Here is a 20,630-nt window from a genome sequence, read left to right on the forward strand (position 1 = left end):
TTTGCCTAGTACAACTTAGATACCCATAAACAGTCTGCCAAATATATGTATGCCTCCAGTACAACTTGGGGATTCATTAGATTAATTAATTGATAGTGGTTACTACATGCTTTGACATCCTTTTATTAAAAGGGCCACGTAAATCCAAAGTACCATTATAATTAAGCCTAATGAGGTCAGTGGTTTAAAGGGAAGGTTTTGAAGCCTATATAAAGCTCCTCCCAGACGGGGGTACAGGAGGAAGGGAGGAAGAGGCAGGTGAGTCTGCATGCTGAAAGCCCCTTCAGAGCCAGAGGGCCACACTGCCGTTGGCTCAGAGTGAAGCCAGGCACCCCGAGATCTGCTGTCTAATGGATTCTCAAACTTAAACCTATGTTATAGGACAAAGGCCACCACTTTGTAAATTCCTTACAGGTTGCTGCTGAGTTTGGAAGATCTTCTCAGAGAGGGGAGTTTTCTTCTGCAAGATCACAAACCAGGTTGGTCCTAGCCTTGCGGGATTTTGTAAAACACATTTAGCTGCTTTTTGAATGAAATCAAGAGTAGAGCCCGTGGAGGAAGAAATGGAGCACCGCAAACTTCTGCTGAGTCGTGACCACGAATGCTCCTTCCGTGGTTTCTTTGGATCTTCTAAGGAGATGGTAGTCCAAGAATGGGAACAAGATTCTGGTGTGACCTTGCTTGTTTGAGACGGAGTGTGTGTAGGTAACATATGCAAGATGTTCACAGGCTTGTGTCAACATGAAATTGGGTTAAAATGAGTTGGGAGTTTGTGCTTAAGACAGTGAGCCAATGAACCATAATACTGAGTCTATGAGAATCTTGGAACTGGAAAGGGGGTACTGAATTGGAAATGACTCCAAACTTTTTTTCTTTAATCAGAGCAAATTTCTTTAGGAAACTTTCAAGTTTTAAAATTAACCAGTTTCTCCTTCAAATCACAACAGGTGCTGTGGGATAAGATTCACCACCATGCTCTCTTTTGCCCTGTTTGGGGGACTTTTTGCCCTCATTGGTAAGTCATCAGTGGACATTAAGCGTTGCGTTTGCAAGGTGTCCACGAAAACATCCAGCCCAGTCACGAATCAGAAAGAGCGATGATTACATGTCATGGAGAGGTGGGCTCTCTTGACCATTCATCACCTGTCTATTTCTATAATTAAGAGTGTATTCTGTTTGAAGGTGTTATCAGTGGGGATTCATCGAACAGTGCTTCGGAGGCAAGACATATGAAGAGAATACTGTTAAAACCAGACAGTAAGTAAATGAGAGTTAAATGAGTATAGATAGAAAAAAAAAATACTAGTCGGGGAGGAGTTTAAAAGAAAGAGTTCACATCCAGTCAAGATGGTGAGACCAAAAAGGCTTTTGGGGAGACATGACAGTGGAAGAAGAATTTGTGTTTTAATAAGAGAAGAGCAGAGGCTGCTGGGTGGGAGGAATAACTTTAGTCAAGGGACAAAGGCATAAATACATGAAACTATTTGAGATACAGTAAGCAGGTCAGTGTGATGGAAACAGAAGAGAGGATTTCTGAGGGGAAGGCTGGAAAGGTAGGCTGGTGAGATGGCAGGGAACTTGAATAAGAAAAGATTAAAACTTTGGCCTGAAAAAAAAAGAAAGAAAAGCCACTGTGAATAAACTTTCAAGTTGTCTTTGTTAATAGAGTGATGATTAAGAAGGGTTTCCAAAATACTTAATTCTAAATTTGGAAAGGTGAGGCTACTGAAAAGTGATTATTTCCAACTGGAAATTCTGGTCCAAGGTTACTTATGGTCCAAGGTAGAGAAACATAGTTTAAAATTTTTATTCCTTTTTTAACTGCCAGGTGGGAACAAGGTTTTATAGCCAGTAGACTAATTATGAGCCAGCTTACTAGCTGTGTGTAACTGAAAGGTGACTGTAATTAAGAAGGGCCTATGTGTTTATGAGGCCAACACAAGCAGGGAATCCTGGTTAAAGTGCAGATTCCTTGGCCTTATAATACTTAAAGATTCTGGTTCAGCAGACTTCATATAAGGAGCCCAGAGATGATGTGTGTGTAATAGGCGCCCAGATCACGCTGATGCCTGTGGGCCATACATTGAGCAAAGCAAAGGCCGTCTCCCCAGTAGAAGGAAACTGGACCTGTTCATATATGGACAATTGATCTAGATATTTTAGGTAATTCCTTTACTTCTCATTCATTCATTTATCCATCCATTTACCCATTCAGCAAATATTTACTAAATTTCCACTTGGTGCCAGGCATTGTTCTAGGCACTGAGGAGGATACAGCAGAGAAAAAGAGTTCTAGTGAGAGGAACAGGGTGAGACAGAGACAGAGAGAGAGCAGGGAGAGAGGGAGACAGACTGACAGACAGATAGAAATGCCAGGTGGCAAGTGATATAAATGTAAGGTATTGGGAGACAAGGAATGAAGTATGAGTGTGTTGCCTTTTTAATGTAAGTAAACAAGAATGGGTCTCCAACTTTGTTCTAGAAATTTTCAAACATACAAAATGGTGAGAGCAGAGTATAATAAACTCCCATGTCCCCAGCACCCAGCTTTTATGGTTTTCAACAATTTGCCATTCCTGGTTCCTAATGACATGAACATCCTTACTTATTTATATATTATAATAGCTTCAAAATAACTATGCCAGTATTACCAACCACCAATGAGACTGTGAATATAATACAGTTTAAGATTCTCTTGTGATTTTTTATGTTCGTAGGATACATGCCATTAGTGGTGTGTACAGCTGACCCTTGAACACCATGGGGGTTAGGGGTGCCGACCCTCTGCACAGTGGAAAATCTGCTTATAACTTAGAGTCGGCCCTCCTTACCCTTGGTTCTATAACCACAGATTCAACCAACTGGAAATCGTGTAGCACTGCAGTACAGTATTTATTGAAAAAAATCTAAGTATAAGTGGACCCACTCAGTTCAAACATGTTGTTCAAGGGTCAGCTGTACTTACACTGACGTGTTTTTAAGTGATTTAAAATAGTTTTCCTCTATGTGTTAAGGTTTCAATTCGATGGAGAGTTAGGTTTATTTTTCATCTTTAGGATGTCTTTTTTTTTATTCTATTTGATGTACTTCGTAAATCAAAATATTTATGTTTTGATGGAAAGACTTACAAGTCACCAAAATCAAAACTGCAAGAAGGCACAGAGAAGTCCAACCTCTATCTCTGTTCCTTTTACCTTCATCTTACCCTCCCCAGTAATTAACAATTTTTACTAGGTCTTGGTTCATCCTTGCATTGTGTCTTGAAAATATAAGCAAATCACACACACACACACACACACACACACACACACACACACACACACACACTCTCTCCTTCAATTTTACATGCGATCTGTGTCATGGGAATCTGTCCATTCGTTCACTCACATGTATTTCCCACACACAGTGCAGGCACCAGACAGTACAAGGGCCATGGAGAGTGTCAACATGATGTCTTGCTCTCTGCCTCACATGGGACTCCACACTTTTAAGGAGTTTAAGGGCGTTGCTAGTTTCTGCTGCTTTTATTACCTACATAGGCTTTCTTAGCATCCGGAGTTTACTTGGCAGTTTCACTGTCTGACTTTTGGGTCCATTTATAATTCCTTTTCTGCCTGTTTTTAGGTGGGACAGAGCAGACTGTGCCTGTAGTTTTATTCACTTTGATGAATTTTGCTTTTTAAAAAAGTACATAGTTGTAAAAAGTTCATCTTTAGAGTTGCTTTGTTTTCCTTTTAAGATAAATATTCATAAGGAAGAGCTCCACTGGTTATGTGCCTGACTCTGAGAGACTCTCTGTACGGCCAAGTTAGTCAGAACTAGACCTACGGTGAACGGGTAAAATCCACCTCTCTGTTTAAGAACATCATTCACAACACTAATTGAAACAACATAGGTTTTTACATCAAACATTGTAACAAATATAATTTCTTACAACAAAAATCTGTAGTCTTAAGGTACAAGTCAACAATCCTAGGAACTGTTAGAACAAACTTTTCAATGTACAGAAAGCTTTTTAGCTCCTTTAGTAAACAGAATTGGACAGAAACTCAATTCATAATGACAAAATAAAAAAAAAAGCATATATTTAACTTAAATTTTTATGGTAAGTTAAATTTTATTTCCAATTTGTATTAATTAGACTTAGATAAAACTAAGCTTCACAGCAGCATGATTTAAAACGAATACTTTTAAGTTAATGGTACCCTTCTTTCTGATTTCCTAAACAAAGGCCATTATTAATTCAGATGTTTCCATCACCAGAAGTATTTGTGTCCAAAGTATCTTCAAATTTCTCTCAAAGTTTGTACTTAAAACTCTAGTGGCAATTTTCATTCTGATCAAAATCGCAGCAAATGTTTTCGAGACCTGTAAGAATTGATTGTCCTAACACTCTGCACAACGTTTAGAATTAAGTGCTATATTAAATTTTCCTAAGGTTGAGGTAGAGTGGGAATGGGGGATCGTTTGTTCTGTTTTTTCTGGTGAGCCATTCTGAGATCTCGAAGAGGAACTTGGGGAGGATTAAGTGTATGGCTTTGCCTTTGGTCTAGTAACTTTCACTACAGCAGCTTAGCAATGTTTTCTCGAAGGCTTCCTGTGAATTATCATTCTGCCCCTACCCAGGCACTTCCAGGGGCTCACATACTTTCACTCATTCAATGAACTCTCGCCTGCATCCCCCCCTGTACCACGGCTGCTATGGTGACATCACGACCATGGAGGCCTCTGGCGCCTCCTGTGATATTGGCAAGTTGATTAATTGCGGTAAGTGAAAAGCAAGGCAAACATTTGGTGAGCCTTCTTTCATCGTTTTTAGATTCCTTCTTGGGGAGTAGTTTAATTTTGAAAACGTATAATCATGATTAGAGCACTAATATCACAAGTGAAAACTAGAGGAAAACAGAATCCTGACCAGCCTAACAAAATGTTTCTTTTTATTTTCCCTTCATCCTTTCCAAATCTGGTCCAGATGTGTTTATTTTTACCTGTTGAAATGGCTGCTTCAATAAAATATTAAATTCTGGCTTTGGTTTCTGGGTTTGTTGAGTCACTTCAAGTTGCAGCATGAGCATTTTAAACAAGCCTCTTGCTTTTTTTTTTTTTTTGTCCTCTTTTGTAATTCTTTTCCAGTCTTCTTCATGTTATCTTGGTATTAGCGTGTCAGAGCTGGAAGCAACTACAAGGTCAGTCTTATCTACCTCCCCAGTTTACAGGTCAGAAAACTGAGGCTCAGCAAGGAGGAGAGACTTCCCATGGAGCTAGGAGCTAGGCAGTGGCAGAACCAAACTCAAACACAGGTTGGCTGAATTCTAGTCCAAGAGTTTTCCCAATGCACCAATGAGGCAGAAAACAGAACAAAAAGACGGAAGTGGTGTCCACCTGGGCTTGTGGACCTTTCTGGGTTTATGCAATCAAAGACCAAAAAAAAGTCCCAGAATGGTTGTCCTGATCTGTGGGCTGCAGTCAGGGGCTGTGTCTAACTTATTAAACTTTGGAAAAGGATTCTCTTCTGGAATGGAGGAAAGAGTTTATTTTTTATTTGACTTAGGCATCCCTGGTTCTGAAATGTTTGCCGACATGGATTTGAGGGCCTTAAAGCCTTACCAGACTCTGATCAAAGAAGTCGGTCTGAGGCACTGCGTGGACCCTGCCCTCATTGCAGCCATCATCTCCAGATTAAGCCACGGCGGAACTGTCCTGCTAGACGGCTGGGACCACACAGGAAATAAGTTTGGCTTGATGCAGGTACTTAGCTAGAAACTTTCAATCAGTCCCACTTCATCCTTCCTGACAGAAGCTCAATCCAAACTGAGATCTGTTTGCATTTATTCTAGGCTTTAGAACACTGTTACTTCAGCAGAATTCCTACTGGGATTTCTGTAACACATCTTTGGTGTTTTGTTCAAGGTTTATCAGTTATTGGATACTTTTTTAAAGAATATTTTATGAGATTCATAAGTACAACTTGCAATTAATTGTGTGCAATGTACTTATACTGAAAAAATCTTATAAAGGGCACTATTACAGGTATCTTCTTGGGGTTCATGAAGCAGTAAATTTAATCCATGTAGGTCAAAACATTATAATTAAACACTACTTGAAGCATCTTGTTCTTTAGGCAAACTGGAGGAAGGCAACATTGGGATATTTGCTTCCAGGCTTAATTTTTTTTAATTGTCTGTAGAAACCCAGATGTCTAGCTTCCACAGAAAAAAAAAAGTTTTTTAAATTGAAGTACAGTCAGTTACAATGTGTCAACTTCTGCTGTACAGCACAGTGTTCCAGTCATACATATACATACATGTATTCATTTTCATACTGTTTTTCATTAAAGGTTATTACAAGATATTGAATATAGTTCCCTGTGCTATACAGAAGAAACTTGGTTATTTAATCTATTTTTATATATAATGGCTAATGTTTGCAAATCTCAAACTCCCAAGTTTATCCCTTCCCACCCCCTTTCCCCTAGTAACCATAAGATTGTTTACTATATCTGCAAGTCTGTTTCTGTTTTGTAGATGAGTTCATTAGTGTCCTTTTTTTCTTTTTCGATTCCATGTATGAGTGATATATAGTTATTTTTCTTTCTCTTTCTGGCTTAATTCACTTAGAATGACAATCTCCAGGTCCACCCCTGTTGGTGAAAATAGCATTTTATTCTTTTTTATGGCTTAGTAGTATTCCATTATATAAAGATACCACAGCTCCTTTATCTAGTCACCTGTCAATGGACATTTAGTTTGTTTCTATGTCTTGGCTATTGTATATAGTTCTGCTATGAACACTGGGGTGCATGTATCTTTTCGAATTAGAGTTCCCTCTGAATATATGCCCAGGAGTGGGATTGCTGGATCATATGGTAAGTCTATTTTAGTTTTTTGAGGAATCTTTCACACTGTTTTCCATAATGGCTGCACCAAACTACATTCCCACCAGTAGTGTAGGAGGTTTCCCCTTTCTCCACACCCTCTCCAGCATTTATTGTTTGTGGACTTTTGAATGGCCATTCTGACTGGTGTGAGGTGATACCTCATTGTAGTTTTGATTTGCATTTCTATGATAACAAGGTATATTGAGCATCTTTTCATGTGCTTATTGGCCATTTGTATTTCTTCGCTGGAGAAATGTTTGTTTAGGTCTTCTGCCCATTTTTGGATTGGGTTGTTTGTTTGTTTGTTTTGTTATTGAGTTATATGAGCTGTTTATATATTCTGGAAATTAAACCTTTGTCGGTCTCGTCTTTTGCAAATATTTTCTCCCATCCTGTATGTTGTCGTTCTGTTTTGTTTATGGTTTCCTTTGCTGTGCAAAAGCTTCTAAGTTTAATTAGGTCCCATTTGTTAATTTTTGCTTTTATTTCTATTGCCTGGGTAGACTGCCCTAGGAGAACATTGCTAAGATTTATGTCAGAGAATGTTTTGCCTGTGTTTTCTTCTAGGAGGTTTATTGTGTCTTGTCTTATATTTAAGTCTTTAAGACATTTTGAGTTTATTTTTGTGTGTGGTGTGGGGGAGTGTTCTAGCTTGAATGATTTACAAGCTGCTGTCCAGCATTCCCAACACTTGCTGAAGAGACTGTCTTTTCTCCATTGTATATTCTTGCCTCATTTGTCGAAGATTAATTGACCATAGGTTTGTGGGTTTATTTCTGGGCTCTCTATGCTGTTCCATTGATCCATATGTCTGTTTTTATGCCAACACAGAAAAAATTTCTTAAATTTTTTTTACTAGAAATATCTAGACTTTGGGTGCTAATTATTTGCTTTGAAACAACTTTTTTCATTTATTTACTTATATTTGAGTGCTTAACCAAGCCTATGCCACACTTACCTCTCCCAAATCTTACTTTGCTTCTCTGACTCTCTTTTCTGTAAAAAAAAGTACTGCAGAATTGATTCTGTGGGAATAAAGGAAAGGGGCTGAGGCCAGTGTCTATGATCTTGAACACAAGGAGGAGAAATCTGCAGCAGCAGAAAAATGTGCTTCTTCATCCAGATGCTGATATTATTATTTGAATTTTCTAGCTTGATAAAAATATTCATCAACCTGCTGCCACCTGGGATAGCAAAGAACACCTTCTGCAGGCTGTTGGGATTCTAACGGACAGAATTAAGGCAATCCAGAAAAAGTTCCCCTCGTGGAGTGAGGCTCAGCACCTCAAAGGTAGGCCGTACGTGTGGTGCTTTGTTTAGAAGAGCAGTAGTGAGACTCCCGAAGGCCAGGTGAGCCCTGGGCCTCTCCGGCGTGTGCCCGTCGGGTCAGCGTGGGCCTGGGAGGAGCCCTAGTGCTCTCTGAACCACTGAGTACCTTTGAGTGGTCTTCCTTCCCAACTTCTGTTTCCAATTCTGCCAGATGTTGGGGTTCTTATTACATCTCTCATTGGTTATTGAGCCATTGAATGATGCCTGGAGAGTCTGCGTGATAGTTTAAGAGAAAACGTTTGCCTTCTTTTGATAATGTTTTTTGTTTTTCCTGATGCAAGAAGCTATCACCCACTTTCTGAATTGTTTAAATGAATTTTTACTCTGTGAGCATCCTCAGTGACACCAGGGCTTTAGGTACCATGATTTGCCCAGGTGGAGATCTCTGGCTGATCATAGGCCCCCTCAGGTTCAGCCTCTTCCAGGCTGAATTAACTCACTAGCTTCCCACTATAAATTTGCTTTTCCTTCTGTATTCTCTGTCTCTGTACAAGGTGCCATAATATACCCAGTCATCCCAGCCAGAGAAACCAGATAGTTTTCTTACGCTCTCGGGTTCCTTCTCCCTTCACATCCAGCCACATCAATTCTTACTAAGTCTACCTCCTCTAGACCCATGGTATATTTATGTACCTCTCTCCTTCCACACTTTATGGCCTTAATTTAGAATAAACAGTTTCTATTTTCTATTTCAAGGTCCTCGAAGGCAGGGATCAGGACTAGGGATCTTTTTCTCTAGACATCCAAGTGGAGCACAATTATGTTAAACACATAAATAAGTACTGCAGATTAAACTTCTAGGGTGTGATACACACATGTGCATTACAAAGCAGTGAGGATGTCCTGGGTACCATGTGCACCATGCATGCAGTGTGGCACCCATCCTGGTACAGAGTAGATGCTTAAAAGCATTTATTGAATGGAAGAATGAGTGAGTGGACAAATGACTGAATGACTGAAATGTTACAAGCATTCTTAGACTGAAGATTTGCAAAGAAATGAGAAGCAAATCTGACTTTTGTAGCAAGAAAACAAAAGTCTTTAGAAAGAGAGAGGGGAAAGCAATCTGGAATGTTCTCAGGGATTCTTAAGGTATTAGATCCTCTCTGGAGAGGAGGAAAGGGGAAAGAGGACTGAGGACTGTCTGCTTTGGAAGGTTTGTCTAAAGGGCTGACATCCTGGGAAGGCTCATATCTTATTTCTGCTGTTAAGTTGCTATTTCAATCTGAAACTCTGGTTTCATTTCAGGTGGTCTCTCAGCCTTCAAGTCAGGAGCTGAAGCCGTTGCCACCCTCAAGGACATAGACACTGACTTCGTCAATGATACTATGGCCCGCGCTAAATTCTTTAAGAGACACGGCTTCTAGGCAAAGCTCATGGGTGGGCCAGGTGGGCGGGGGGTCAGATGGCCTCTCTTTGAGGGTTTGATATGGATGTGTTGTACTCAACACTGGCAAAGGAATAGTTGCAATTGTGACAGAAATCTCATTTCCCACTTTTCTTAATGCAAAGAAGCATAAAAAAGGAAAATCTACCCAGTTCGCATTAGGGTTCCCATGAAATACATCTAGACATGCTTGTGTAGTAAATGTGACTGTCATGGTCAGTGACGTATTCTTAAGAGTAAGTCTACATATTCCAGCAAGGCTGCATTTTAGCCCATGATTTCAATGCCCACCTCCACTGTCTGACCAGAATTGCAAATAAGAGGGCCCGACCTGGGCCTCTGTCCTTTTCCCAGTATCTGCCTGAGCCACTAGGGCTTCGCTCCTGAGGAATCTCTGACACACAAGCCAGGCAACCTGCGGGACAGTGGAGAACCCAGAGTGGGGCTTGAGCTCTGTGGGTAACTGAGCCCTCATCTTCCTCAAAGAATGAGTACTGTGTCCCTCAGGCCCACACCAACCTCCTGTGTTTTCTTTCTCTTGTTTGCCGAAGATCTGGGGACTGGCTTCTTTCCCTCCGTTTTCAGTAGCTGCAGCCACACACTCCTTCAAGGGGTCCACGCTCCACAAAACATGGCTGAAGATAAGCATGTAGGACCCAAATTTGTTATGGTTCTTTTGGTGCAGGTAAAATTAACCAATTCAGGAATTTTAAGCAATAAAAGGAAATTACTGGAAGGCCATCAAAAGGCTCACAAAGCCAACAAGAAGGTCAAGGGCAAGCAGAGAAACCAGGCAACTCTGGGGTCTGGAAGCAGGAACCAGCTGACCATTCTTTATAGCATCCTACCTCATGGGTAAACCAGCAGTCTCACCGCACAGACGAACCCCAGCGACTTTTTCTCCCATCCTCTCATCAGTCTGCGTCATTTTCACAGTGCCAGGAGACTCCAGTGGAGTTATCTTGGGTCATATACACACCTACACGCTGGCTACTATTTTTGGTCTTGCCCAGGCTATCCACAGTGGAGAAGAGACAACTCTCTAGAAGGAAACCTGGAGAAGTTTGTGGCTTTTACTTCCATACTCAGGAGAAAACACAAATAATACACTGTAGTGTAGTGCTCTCATAGTCCCTGCCGATGTGGCCCCTGCTGGGCCTTTAGCTCCCTTCAGAGATGTTTGATAAACATTTCTACCCATCGTTTCTTTTTCTAAGAATCAAAATCACATGCGCCTACCTCTGAGCCCCTCTGGAGAAAGCCAAGTAAACCCTTCTCTGCTCAATGACCACTCAGTCTAGCCTGAAGTTGTGACCCAAGCAGAGCTGGGACCCCTGTGTTTCACCAGCAGAGCCAGTGGGCAGCTGGTGTGGCAGCCCTGTAGCATACACGCCAGCATCTTTCATGATTGGTTGAGGACCATGCTGTACCAGTTGTTAAATATGTTGTTTATCATCTCTGCACGTGGGCAATCCGGGATGTTCTTTAGATGTTCACTTTGCTCAAGAATGATTTCTTCTCAGGGGGAACCACAAGCATGTACTCCGTCTCATCACCAACCCCTTCAAAGCCACTACTAAAGCAATAAAGTACACCCAGGTGAGATCATTTCCAAGTAATTTGAAAAACAAGAAACAGTATGATGACTTATACTCTGAATCTGTTCCCCCCATATTTTCTTCATGAGTGGGATACCAGGAGATGCTCTATTGGAGAGTCCATAACTAAGGTGTTTTAGCTTGGTTTCCACAGAAGCAGTCGCTGAGACAAAGATTTAGGTACAGGCAGTTTATCTGAGAGGTGCAGGGAACGCTGGTACGAAGGGGCTTGGGGATACACGGAAGGGAAGACAGCCAATAAAAGGTGAGTCATCCAGCCAGCTACCACAGTGGGCACTGGAGCTCAATCCTCCAAGCAAACATCGAGGAATGGTGCAACACACACTTCAGAATTATTACAGCCAAGGGACAGGAGCTGGGATATTTATACATTAATTTCTAAGAGCCACTGACTGAGGCATCTGCCTGCTGAGGGGAGAGAGTGTTAATTCTTTGCTCCTCTGGTCTGCCATGCAAGTAGGCAGCACTCTTATCTGCAGGTCCAGGGAAAGAGGCTGTAGACACAGAGGTGCAGATACTGGCAGCTGGAGATCAACCAAAAATTCTGAAATGTCTAGGGGTATGGGAAGGGCACCGACGGCATCTGCTTCACAAAGGTTAGACACATCTGGAGGTTGGGCGTATCCCCCAACACCACTTGCTTTCCTTTCTGACCTGACAACATAGTAAGAACAATCTGGAAACTGCCCACAAGCCTCACTTTGCCTCATGATTTCCAGGCCAAGCTTCCCCACAGCCTATTAGAGTTACTAGATAGATACAACAGAACTGTCCCAGACAATTCCCAGGGATGTACTGAGAACAACATTAAAGATGTTAGACTCAAATGTGGCTCCATTAAATATTCTTTTGGTTAGCCTCAATTGTTAAATTTATTTTTTTGCCTGTGCCCTCTTAAAGAATAATGTTTTTTTTTCTTATTGTGTAAAATATCACTTCTTTTGTGGTTAAAAGCTATGCTCTCACTGGAAGGTGATGAAAGATTGTCTTAGAAATAGTTTTCAAAGCAAAAAAACACAAAAACCAGAAAACCTAAAAAGACTTTCCAGGCTGGACTTTTTCACAATTACATTTTCATCCTTGCTCTTTGTTGGCCGCCAATACCTCACAGGACTTTACGCATCAATGTTGAGCACGTTATTAGAGGTCACAGATACGGAAGTTAACACTTCCTTCCCTTACTTCCTCTGCATATCGAAAACATATCTGAAAAGTGGGCTTAGTTAAGACCTACCTTAGGGGTGTTGTGAAGACTAAAGGATGTGAGAAATCACTAAGCAATCATTGGTGACGTGGTGGTGGAAGCACCACTGGGTGAAAGACTTCAGCAGCCAACAGGTCCCAAGGACGCAGGATTCCTGGGAGAGTGGACCTCTGAAAATTAAAAGACTTAAAATTTAATTCTAGGGGGGGAAGTTAATCAGGTTTGTTTATTTTTTGATGGAACCCAGGGCCTTGTGCTCACTAGGCAGGCACTCTGAGCTACACTCTCCCCCTGAAAAATTAAAAGACTTTAAAGTGACACTGCAACAGTCCCCAGCCCAACTAGGTTTTAGCCTGTGAGACAGCTCTTATGTCCCCTTCCTGCTGAATGCCAAAGGCTGTGGAATTATCAGTTATTTCTTTTAGTTGCCATTTCAATGTTTATCTGCATTTAATTTAAAATCCCCTCTTTAGAGCCCAGGAAATGAACCCACAAACTTTTGGTCAATTAATCTTTGACAAAGGAGGCAAGAACATACAATGGAATAAAGACAGTCTCTTCAGCAAATGGTTTTGGGAAAACTGGTCAGCAGCATGTAAACCAATGAAGTTAGAATACTCTCTCACACCATACACAAAAATAAACTCAAAAAGGATCAAAGACTTAAATATAAGACAAAATACAATAAACCTCCTAGAAGAAAACATAGGCAAAACATTATCTCACATACATTTCAGCAATGTTCTCGTAGGGCAATCTACCCAAGAAATAGAAATAAAAGCCAGAATAAACAACTGGGACTTAATTAAACTTACAAGCTTTTGCACAGCAAAAGAAACCATAAACAAAACAAAATGACAATCTATGGAATGGGAGAAAATATTTGCAAAAGATGAAACTGACAAAGGCTTGATCTCCAGAATATATAAACAGCTCATACGACTTAATAAGAAAAAAACAAACAACCCAATTCAAAAATGGGCAGAAGACCTAAACAAGCAATTCTCCAATGAAGACATACGAATGACCAATAGGCATATGGAAAAATGCTCAATATTACTAATTGTCAGAGAAATGCAAATCAAAACTACAATGAGGTATCACCTCACACCAGTCAGAATGGCCATCATTCAAAGGTCCACAAATGATAAATGCTGGAGAGGGTGTGGAGAAAAGGGAACCCTCCTACACTGTTGGTGAGAATGTAGTTTGGTGCAGCCATTATGCAAAACAGTATGAAGACTTCTCAAAAAACTAAAAATAGACTTACCATAAGATCCAGCACTCCCACTCCTAGGCATATGGCCGGAGGGAACTTTAATTTGAAAAGATACATACACCCCAATGTTCACAGCAGCACTATTTACAACAGCCAAGACATGGAAACAACCTAAATGTCCATTGACAGATGACTGGATAAAGAAGTGGTGGTATATTTATACAATGGAATACTATTCAGTCATTAAAAAAGACAACATAATGCCATTTGCAGCAACATGGATGTCCCTGGAGAATGTCATTCTAAGTGCAGTAAGCCAGAAAGAGAAAGAAAAATACCATATGGTATCACTCATATGTAGAATCTAAAAAAAAAAAAAAAAAGACAAATTAACTTAAACATAAAACAGAAACAGACTCATAGACATAGAATACAAACTTGTGTTTGCCAGTGGGTAGTAGGGTGTGAAGGGACAGCCTGGGAGTTTGAAATTGTAGATACTGACAGGTATATATAGAATAGATAAACAAGTTAATACTGTATAGCACAGGGAAATATGTACAAGATCTTGTGGTAGCTCACGGTGAAAAAGAATGTGACAATGAATACATGTATATTCATGTATGACTGAAAAATTGTGCTCTACACCAGAAACTGACACAACATTGTAAACTGACTATAAATCAATAAAAATAAATAAATAAAATAAAATCCCCTCTTAAAAAAAACTGCTTTTATAGTGAAATAACACATACAGAAGGGTGTGTGTAATAAAACTGTTTAGCAAAGTTAACTATTTAAGTGTCAAAAAAGATATCACAAAAGATATTTTCAACAAATAAGTAAATATTTTATTATAGTCTAATGTATCCATCTATTCTCTTGTTCTTTTTTTTGACCCAAAGTGATATTTTAATTTTTTTTAAATGAAGTTTCATTAATATTTTACTCCCAGTTTCATGAATAAAAAACCCTACTAAGCAGTCACGGAATACTAAAAGCCTTGTCAAATTTTGTATTCACTGTGCTGCTTCCTTTTTTTCCCCTTGATTTTTTTTAATTTTTTAATTGTGGTAAAATACACATAAAATTTACCATTGTAACTATTTTTAAGTATACAGTTCGGTGGTATTAAATACATTCACAGTGTTGTGCAGCCATGACCACCATCTCCACAACTCTTTCCATCTTATAAAACTTATACCCATTAAACAGTAAAATTCATACCCACTCCCCGCTCCTCTCAGCCCCTGACAATCATTATTCTTTCTGTCTTCGTGATATTGACTACACTAAGCGCCTGATATAAACATTATCTTATTCTTCATGCTTTTCATGTCCCATTTGGGAAATTTTTCCGTAATGAGATTATGAAGCTATTCGCCAACATTACTTCTAAACACTTTATTATTTTGTATTTCACATGTAGGCTTATGAAGCACCGGATTTTTAGTATGGTGTGATTCAGAGATCTACTCTCTCCTTAACGGTTGTGAAAACCCTGTGAGCTGGGCATTGTAATACCTTTTTGGCAGACAGGGAAACTAAGCCTCTCAGGGATTAGCACCATGTACAAAGACACACAGCCATGAAATGGCTCACACACTTGGCCTCTGGACACAGTTCAGATGATCTCCGGAGTCTGTGCGGTCCTTGGCTCTGTTCTCCAGGTGGACTGTCCCTGGTGTGATATCCCAGATGGGCCCTCAGCAGCAGGAAGGTGCTTAGGCTGGTCATCACACAGGAGGGGGTGGGACAGACTCACGGAATCACTGAAGTAAACAAATTCCGATTCAGGAACCCCAAATGGGTGGTTGAGATTTATACTGCTGCAGCCCCAGGGAATGAGTTATTTATTTAAATTGAAGAGAAATACCTCAAATATACCCCAAAGTCAGGGCTGGTCCTTGAAGGTGGTCTTGTTTCCCACACTTTACAGGGGGGATTGCAATATATGATGCAAGTGTGAAAAACATCAAAAGCCTTGATATGCACAGCATCACCACACACCAAGATGACTCCAGAGATGTGTTAGCCAGAGCTTTTGCATCTTATGGAAAATGGTTTCTGACATCAAGAGGACATGATCAGAAAATGCACCTCTTTCCTTTTATACTGAAATACAGTAATCCTAACTGTGATCAAACTAATTCTACTCACTCACAGTGAAGCTAGGAGATTCTATCCTAAACTAAATGATAAAATTGCTGAGTTACTGAATTGCTTAGTTATTCAAATGACTGAGTCATATAGTTTCTGAAACAAACATAAGTTTTTCAAACAACTTTTCCTTTAGTGCTTCCATCTTCTTCCGCGAGTCAATTCTCAGAACGTACTGAGGCTCAGTTATGTGCCCCCAGTAGTATTTCCCCGGATCCTGAGATTGCTCTGGGGCTGTACCATCACACTGCCCCAGGTGTTAAATCCCAGATGGGCCCCAGCAGCAGGAAGATTTTCCCAAGAGCTATTCAGGTGGTGACCCCAACCCATTCATGGTGACTGGTTTCTTGTTTCTTTGTGGATGTGGGAATTCCCAGGAGGGGTCAATGTAGGGTTGGTGGCAAGCTGTGAATGGCACAAACCCGAGGTGTGCCTCCATTTCTTGCTCATGTGCAACTTTGGGCATTTTCTAGTTCTCCTGGCCTCAATTCTCCCTTCGGTAAGTCTTTGCTTGTGTCCTGTTCTGAGTGACTCACCAATTCACTTTCTACCTCATTTTCAGAGGCAGTCTCTGAACTCTTTATTGGGTAGCTTTTAGAAGTTATTTTTGGGGTCTCTTCCTAGGCTACACCCAAGAATATTCCCCAGTCATCCCAACCAGACTCCGTGGGACTCTCTCATGGAAGTTTCCTGGCTGCCTGAATCCAGTGTTTTTTTAGATAATTAGATGCTGCTCTGTGTCTTAACCAAAGAGTCATGAGGGTCCACGTTTGCTCTTTGGCTGAGATGTTCCTGATCATCTCCCTGGATGATAGGCCTGGGAGGCAGACTGGATGGGGGAGGCTTGGAAGCTGGAGAATTAAAGGCTTCCCGAGATGCTCAGACCACCTTACTCTACGATGCTTCTTCAACAAGCACCATTCCAGGAGGTGAATTTCAGTTGGGATGAGACTGTACCTCACCATCAGTCAGAGTGGCTTCACCTGATGCTGGCGAGCTGTGAAATGGCTTATGTTCAATAGGAGGACACCTGTGAGCGCCAGGCCAGCTCCTAGCACACCAAGGCCTGATGGCACCAGGCCAGCTCCTGGCTGTCAGCTGCTCTTCTCTTCCTAATGCCCCTCTTTGGCCAAGGGCAGGCAAAGTCAGACCACAAGGAATTAATCCACAACATGCAGATTTTCACTTGTCAAGATTTTGCTGGTCAAAACCAGGATGTCGAGAGGGCCGTCTTTGCTGGACTAGGGCTAAGTCCCCCTCTTCCCGTTGTAGGGTGTTGTTGAGTCATCTGATGTGACAATGGCGGCAGGGCAGCATTTAAGCTGCAGGACAGGATACACTGACCAACTGTAACACAGGCAATTACCGGAAACAGAAGGATTGCACGTCTGGTGACAAGACTTAAAGCCAGGGTCCCAAATTATAAAACCCAGGCAATGATGAAAAATGTCCCAGGATCCAGCTGGATCTTTTAGAGGATCAGGTGGCTCTTTTGTTTTTCTAACATCCACAGTTCTGCTTAACCTGTAGTGTGTAAATGCAGCAAGAAAACAACCCCTGCCTCCATCAGCTTAGAGGAAATCAGGTGTTCAAAGGGGCCTCGAGCATCCTGTCCCATCTTGTCAGAATCTTGTCAGGACTGTGCTGTTGGCAGGTAGGGTGTGCAGTGGAAAAATCCGCAGAGGTATCTTTAAAATTATTCTACCAATATTGAGTATGGATCATTTGCTAAATTCCACTTTTTATTATGGCCGCTTCCTTACATAACAGCAAAGCATGTCAAGGCTCTTTAATTGTCCATTCTATAGGGGCTCCTTTGAGGGTCAGGACACTTGTTTCTGAAGCATTTCAACATCATGGACTAACTCCAAATCACCTACCTATCCTATCAGTATAAATACTTTTGCTGCTTGGCAAGATCTGGGAGAGGGCATTGCATGAATGCAATTTCTGAGAAAAGCTTATACTTCAGGGGTAAATTTGAGTCTGATGACGTAGCCTGCTTGGCAATTTTTCATTTTACTTTCTAAGTGTGAACAATCTACACACACAATTAAATCAGAGTTATCCAAGGGAGTCTCCAGAAGGTCTGTGCAGGGTATGGCTAGTCCCCTGAAGCCAGCAGTGATGGGCTGTCCTTTTTGCGGGTGAGGGAAGGAGGTGGCCAGGCTTAGACAGTGACAGTATTGGACAGTGGCACAGGAAGGATAAGCAACAATACTTCATAGGTTAGGTGACGAGCTGGAAGATGCTGGGGGCTTAACTGTCAATGGAAGAGTCCATACAGCACAGCAGGGGAAACCGTCACAGTTAGCGGGGACCCCAGAACCAAGTCAACTGAACTTCTCATACTTCTGCTGCTGTGGTTCTTAGACGAGGTGGATATGTATGTCTTGGCTACTGGCTCTAAAGAAACACTGAAATAAGCAAATGTGAAGTCCATTTAAGTGAAGCAGTGCCCGTTCAGATTTATAATAAAAAGAAAAGGGGTAGTGGCAAGGGATTTGTGAACCTAGAACAATGGAAGCAATATTTTAGAAGAAAGCCTTATTGTACCAGTGTTTTTGTCTAAAGACTATGAATTTAGGCATGTGCATAAATACTTAATAAATTAAAGCTTATGCCTATAGCTTTAAAACAGAAATTAAATACAGCAACTCACAAGACAAAGACAAGATGGAAGAAGTTCTTATCAGGTTTGAAATGATGGGGGGAAAAGGAATACCATTCCGGGGAATCCCCTGGGTCAGCTTGAGGATGGGCTGCCCGGGCTTGGAGGGCTGACTCTAAGCAGGGCCCCCTGATCCAGGCCTCTGGGAGTTTGTGGAACCCCTCTCTTCCTTGAATGTGGGCTGGAACTGTGACTTGCCTCCAACCAACGGAATGCAACAAAGGTGATGGAATCTAGGTGACTGCATTTCCATGATTACCTAGGAGGGTAGCACCCATCTTGCTAGAGTCTCTCACTCCAATACTGGTTTCGAAGCAGCAACTTGCCATGTATTTTCTAGCCACAAGGAAATGAATTCCAACAACAACCTGAGAGAGCTTGGAAGCAGTTACCTGCCCCGTCAAGACTCAGTGGAGAACCCAAATTGGGCTGATACCTCTTTAGCAGCCTTGTGAGACGCTAGGCAGATGACCGAGCTAAGCTGTGCCCAGACTTCGGACCCAGAGAACAAGAGAGGTAATTAGCATGTGTTGTTTTCAGCAGCCAAGTTTATGGTACTATGTTTCGCAGCAACAGAAAATGAGTGCTCTGGCCTATGCTCAACTCTTTGCAGACTTTTCTGAAAACTTCTGGACAACGTCATTCCTAAACATCCACCCTAACATTTAGATATTTCCCTCTAGTCATGGGCAGATGAGGTTAAAATTACTTACCCAAACTTTATTAGACTCCTTGGGTAAAAATTAACCAGTGGTCTTCTCCTTGTTTGAAACATTAGTATTAACACAGTAAACAAGAAGGCAACACGTTAGTTAGCGGGAGCCACTTTCATTTACACAGCTGTCCTCAAAACAGCTCCAGCAAGGACAGCCTCTGCTGTGCAAATGGGCCTCTCTCCAGTGAGACTGTGCCCTCTGAAGTCAGTGTCCTTCTGCTTTGTACCCCTTCCAGGACACACCTACTGGATATTCAATCGTTGTTGAATTGAAACTGTGATTGCCTGGAAGCTAATTAAGTAATGATCTCTGGCTTCACTGCAGGGAGCGCTTCTGATGTGCCTGAACACATCAAGACCTGTGACAGGATGGACAGTGGGACCACAAACAGTGAGCAGGCCAATGCTACCGTCGCCTGCGCCAAACCTTACAAGAGACAAAGGAAAATAAAGGGCACCTAGAATTCAGAGTCTTCAGCACCATCTTTAAGGAGTTGCCACCTGATTTCCCAGTATTGAACCTCTCCTCAAATTCTTACTTCTCCCCGCCCACCCAGGTATCCGAAATACAAAAAAAGGAAATAAAACCATTTTCCCTAAAGGATTTTTCCCTTCTCTCTCTTCTTTCACATAGCAACCTCACCTGTTGGCAGAGGTTTCCAGGATTTCAAAGACTAGCAATAAGGTTTAGCTCAAATTAGATTTGTAATTAGAAAAAAGATAGTATTTTCGGTGTTAAATTTAAGGAGAAAACGAAGCCGAGTCCACATGTGTACCTGCAGACACTACAGCACAGGGCGGCGGACCCAGCTGCACCCAGGTCCAGCGCCTCTGGCTGAGTCTCGGTTCTCTGCTCCTGGTTTGGGGAAGAGCCACGTCCCGGTCGGCTCTGGATTTCTCCAGCACATAACATACTGTTCACTCGGAGGGCCACTCATAGAATTTGTTGAATTCGACGAAACAAGAAAACAAGTTTTTCAAAAAGTTACTGAGCTTGTGAAGGAGACACCTGCACCTCCACGTTCAAACAACGCCGCTCTCGCCCACTTTTCAGTGAAACTACTAGGGAGGGAGGGAGAAGGTTAAACCGCCCAGCAGCACGGACACCTCCAAGCCTCGGCCCAGGAGGACGCACACCCTGTCTGGTCAGTGAAAACGATGAGAATTTAAGATACACTTTAATGACAACACTCTCTCACCATCTTTAAAGCAAACCGACTTGCACTCTTCCCTCAGAAGTGGTGCTGCCTCAGGACTTCACGGCTCCCTGGCCCGCGGGGTCCGGGAGCCAGCGCAACACCAGCTCCCCCGTGCTCTTGAGGCACGTGTGGGACATGTCCTCCTCTGCTGGAAGTCCCTGCGGCAGCTTTAGGGGCTGGATTCTGTGCCAGAAGAAAATGCTTTTAGAGTTACACGTGGGAACCCATTTTTAAAAAAAACAGCTGGAAT

The 20,630-nt window shown here is 41.7% G+C and overlaps 2 protein-coding genes across 7 annotated transcripts in view; one reads left to right on the forward strand and one right to left on the reverse strand.

Annotated features, from left to right (window-relative positions):
- Positions 1 to 229: 229 nt before the first annotated feature.
- On the forward strand, positions 230 to 9,591 carry LOC105072202 (lysozyme g-like protein 2). 3 transcript variants are annotated; one of them, XM_010959063.3, is made up of 8 exons: positions 230 to 258; positions 415 to 479; positions 948 to 1,015; positions 1,183 to 1,257; positions 4,627 to 4,767; positions 5,552 to 5,748; positions 8,030 to 8,168; positions 9,455 to 9,591. In XM_010959063.3, exons 3-8 carry the CDS (start codon positions 973 to 975, stop codon positions 9,571 to 9,573), a joined length of 714 nt encoding a protein of 237 aa, XP_010957365.2. In that variant the 5' UTR covers positions 230 to 258; positions 415 to 479; positions 948 to 972; the 3' UTR covers positions 9,574 to 9,591. The 3 variants fall into 3 exon arrangements, with proteins under 3 accessions (XP_010957365.2, XP_074210734.1, XP_074210733.1); XM_074354632.1 differs by lacking the exon at positions 230 to 258 and having other exon boundaries at positions 277 to 479; XM_074354633.1 differs by lacking the exons at positions 230 to 258; positions 1,183 to 1,257 and having other exon boundaries at positions 274 to 479.
- The window catches only part of MRPL30 (mitochondrial ribosomal protein L30), a 30,997-nt gene continuing 11,799 nt past the window's right edge, over positions 1,433 to 20,630 (reverse strand). Inside the window, exons 6-7 of one of the 4 annotated variants that reach the window (XR_012503040.1) lie at positions 20,381 to 20,563; positions 1,433 to 1,606 (exon numbers count right to left, since the gene is read on the reverse strand). Coding sequence is in view for 1 of the 4 variants with exons in the window: in XM_045519650.2 (XP_045375606.1) it covers positions 20,431 to 20,563 (133 nt within the window). In the remaining 3 variants the exon portion in view is untranslated. Of the gene's footprint in view, positions 1,607 to 12,956; positions 14,000 to 14,463; positions 18,213 to 20,340; positions 20,564 to 20,630 lie in introns of those variants that run through there. The other 3 variants (XR_012503038.1, XR_012503039.1, XM_045519650.2) reach the window with 3 other exon arrangements.

This window comes from Camelus bactrianus, chromosome 28, assembly GCF_048773025.1.
Source record: "Camelus bactrianus isolate YW-2024 breed Bactrian camel chromosome 28, ASM4877302v1, whole genome shotgun sequence".
In the NCBI taxonomy this organism is placed as follows: domain Eukaryota; kingdom Metazoa; phylum Chordata; class Mammalia; order Artiodactyla; family Camelidae; genus Camelus; species Camelus bactrianus.

What these genes read in the sequence shown, in the direction of transcription:
- LOC105072202 (XM_010959063.3), top strand. Translation starts at nt 973, where the DNA reads ATGCTCTCTTTTGCCCTGTTTGGGGGACTTTTTGCCCTCATTG. An exon ending in AATACTGTTAAAACCAGACA is followed by an intron (nt 1,258 to 4,626) that starts GTAAGTAAATGA and finishes GCCCCTACCCAG; the next exon opens with GCACTTCCAGGGGCTCACAT. An exon ending in ATAAGTTTGGCTTGATGCAG is followed by an intron (nt 5,749 to 8,029) that starts GTACTTAGCTAG and finishes TGAATTTTCTAG; the next exon opens with CTTGATAAAAATATTCATCA.